Below are 1,802 nucleotides of genomic sequence, written 5' to 3'. Positions count from 1 at the left end.
GCTCCGTCTTTTTTTTTTTTTTTTTTTAAATGAGGTTTTTGCCTTGGGGCACATGTGCTCACCAGAGAGAGAGAGAGAGAGAGAGAGAGAGAGGACAGCGAGAGGGAAAGTGAGAAATCACCCCCAGGGTAGCCCTGACCACTACTGCTTTTTCTTCTTCTCTTCTTCTTCTCCTCCTCCTTCTTCTTCTTCCTCTTCCTCCTCTTTCTCCTCTTCCTCCCCTTCCTCCTCTTCCCCCTCTTCCTCCTCTTCCTCCTCCTCTTCTTATTTTTAATTTATTTTTTAGGGGCCAGCAAGTGGCATGGTAGTTAAGGCTCTGGACTCCCGCTTGGCCACCCACGGTTCCAGTACCAGATCTGGAAGCTTGAAAATCACTCTGCCACATGCGTGTGCATGCCCAAATCCTGAGAGGAGAATGGAGGAAAAGGGACTGCAGTGTGGCCATCCCCCTGGAGGGGTGATTTCTCCCTCTCTCCGGATACCACATGGCTGACTCAGCAGTAGGAGTCCTGGGCCCAGCAGCTTGAAAAACATGCTGGGCACATGCATTTCTTTTTTCTCTCTTTTGTTTTCCTTCTTTTTATTTCAATGTGTTTTGGTCTGTTTGTTTTCTACTTTCATGAGAGACAGGTACCCTCCACAGGGCCTCACCATGCTACAATTATTCCCCTCCCCATCCAGCCTCCCAGCCATCCTGGATCATGGGGGCACTAGGCATGTTCAGGCTAACTCAAGAACTGAACCCTGGGCTCCCCCTATGGCTCCAGCATCATGCAGCAGCACACCACTCACTGCCTGTGTCACTGTGCCAGGGCCCAAAGGCTCTAATTGGTGTCATGGAATGAACGGTCTATCATGTCAGCATTCCGAGTATTGCTACACTACTTTTTAAAAAAAATTTTGGTAGTTTCAGAAATGCGCAAAGAGCTAGTTTAAAATTCCTGGAACTTTCAAGGATGGGGTGTTTGCAAAGGACTCTGCTCCGCAAATCAACGAGGCCGTGCCCTTTCCCCACCTGCAGCCGAGGTGGATGAGTGGTGGCTGGCAATGCCTTCGCCTCATCTGGTTGCCTTTCCCAGCGCCTGCAGCCAGGATGACCAACTCACCCAGCTGGCCCAGGGATGAGGGAATTTCCATTTAAAACCAGGACAGTCTTAGGCACCCTGGGACAAGTGTCCACCCTGCTTGCACCCTCGTTTGCACTGGCATGGAAGTCCTCCCACTGCTGAGCTCCACGCCCAGGTGAGAGCCCACGTCTCCAGACAGACACGGTGTTTTGAACCCAGTGCGGAGGATGGTCTCTGAGGCGAGCTGCACAGGGTGAAATGAGCAGAAGTGGTAGAGTTATCGACAACTTGGTGCTTTTCTCCTCACAGGGGAAGAGGATGAGGAGGAGCCCGAGATGCCTGTCGGTCCCCGCCCACGGCCACTCTCTGAGCTGCACCTGAAGGAGAAGGCAGTGCCCATGCCTGAAGCCAGCGCGTTTTTCATCTTCAGCCCCAACAACAGGTGTGTGAGAATGATGGGACACGGGACCCTGCTCTCTCACTGCCACATGCCCAGCAGGTGCCTGATCTACCCAAACCCCTGATGAGCTGGAGTGACCCAACTCCCCACAACTTGTGTAAATGGCTGCAAATTTAAGCAAGAAAGCTCTGGATTCTGACTCAGAAGAGCTGCACTTATTTTTCTCTCCACTTTTTACAACATGTAAACCCTGTTTTTATCCTTTTGGTGATCACCCTTGGTAATTTACTAAGTCTGCCTAACACAACAGAAACACAAAGTTAAGCAATGCCTTA

General features: G+C 50.9%; 1 protein-coding gene across 1 annotated transcript in view; it reads left to right on the top strand.

Moving 5' to 3' along the window:
- Window positions 1-1,509, top strand: part of LOC102494471 (voltage-dependent L-type calcium channel subunit alpha-1C) — a gene marked incomplete at both ends in the record, with an annotated part of 115,836 nt that extends 114,327 nt beyond the window's left edge. Inside the window, one exon of the mRNA XM_006148345.1 lies at window positions 1,377-1,509. Coding sequence (XP_006148407.1) covers window positions 1,377-1,509 — 133 coding nt within the window. The remainder of the gene's footprint in view (window positions 1-1,376) is intronic.
- Between the last annotated feature and the right edge of the window lie 293 nt (window positions 1,510-1,802).

This window comes from Tupaia chinensis, unplaced genomic scaffold (genome assembly GCF_000334495.1).
Source record: "Tupaia chinensis unplaced genomic scaffold, TupChi_1.0 Scaffold000232_4, whole genome shotgun sequence".
NCBI lineage: Eukaryota > Metazoa > Chordata > Mammalia > Scandentia > Tupaiidae > Tupaia > Tupaia belangeri.
Note: the sequence above shows the minus strand (reverse complement) of the source record. Positions and strands in the feature narration are given on the sequence as shown.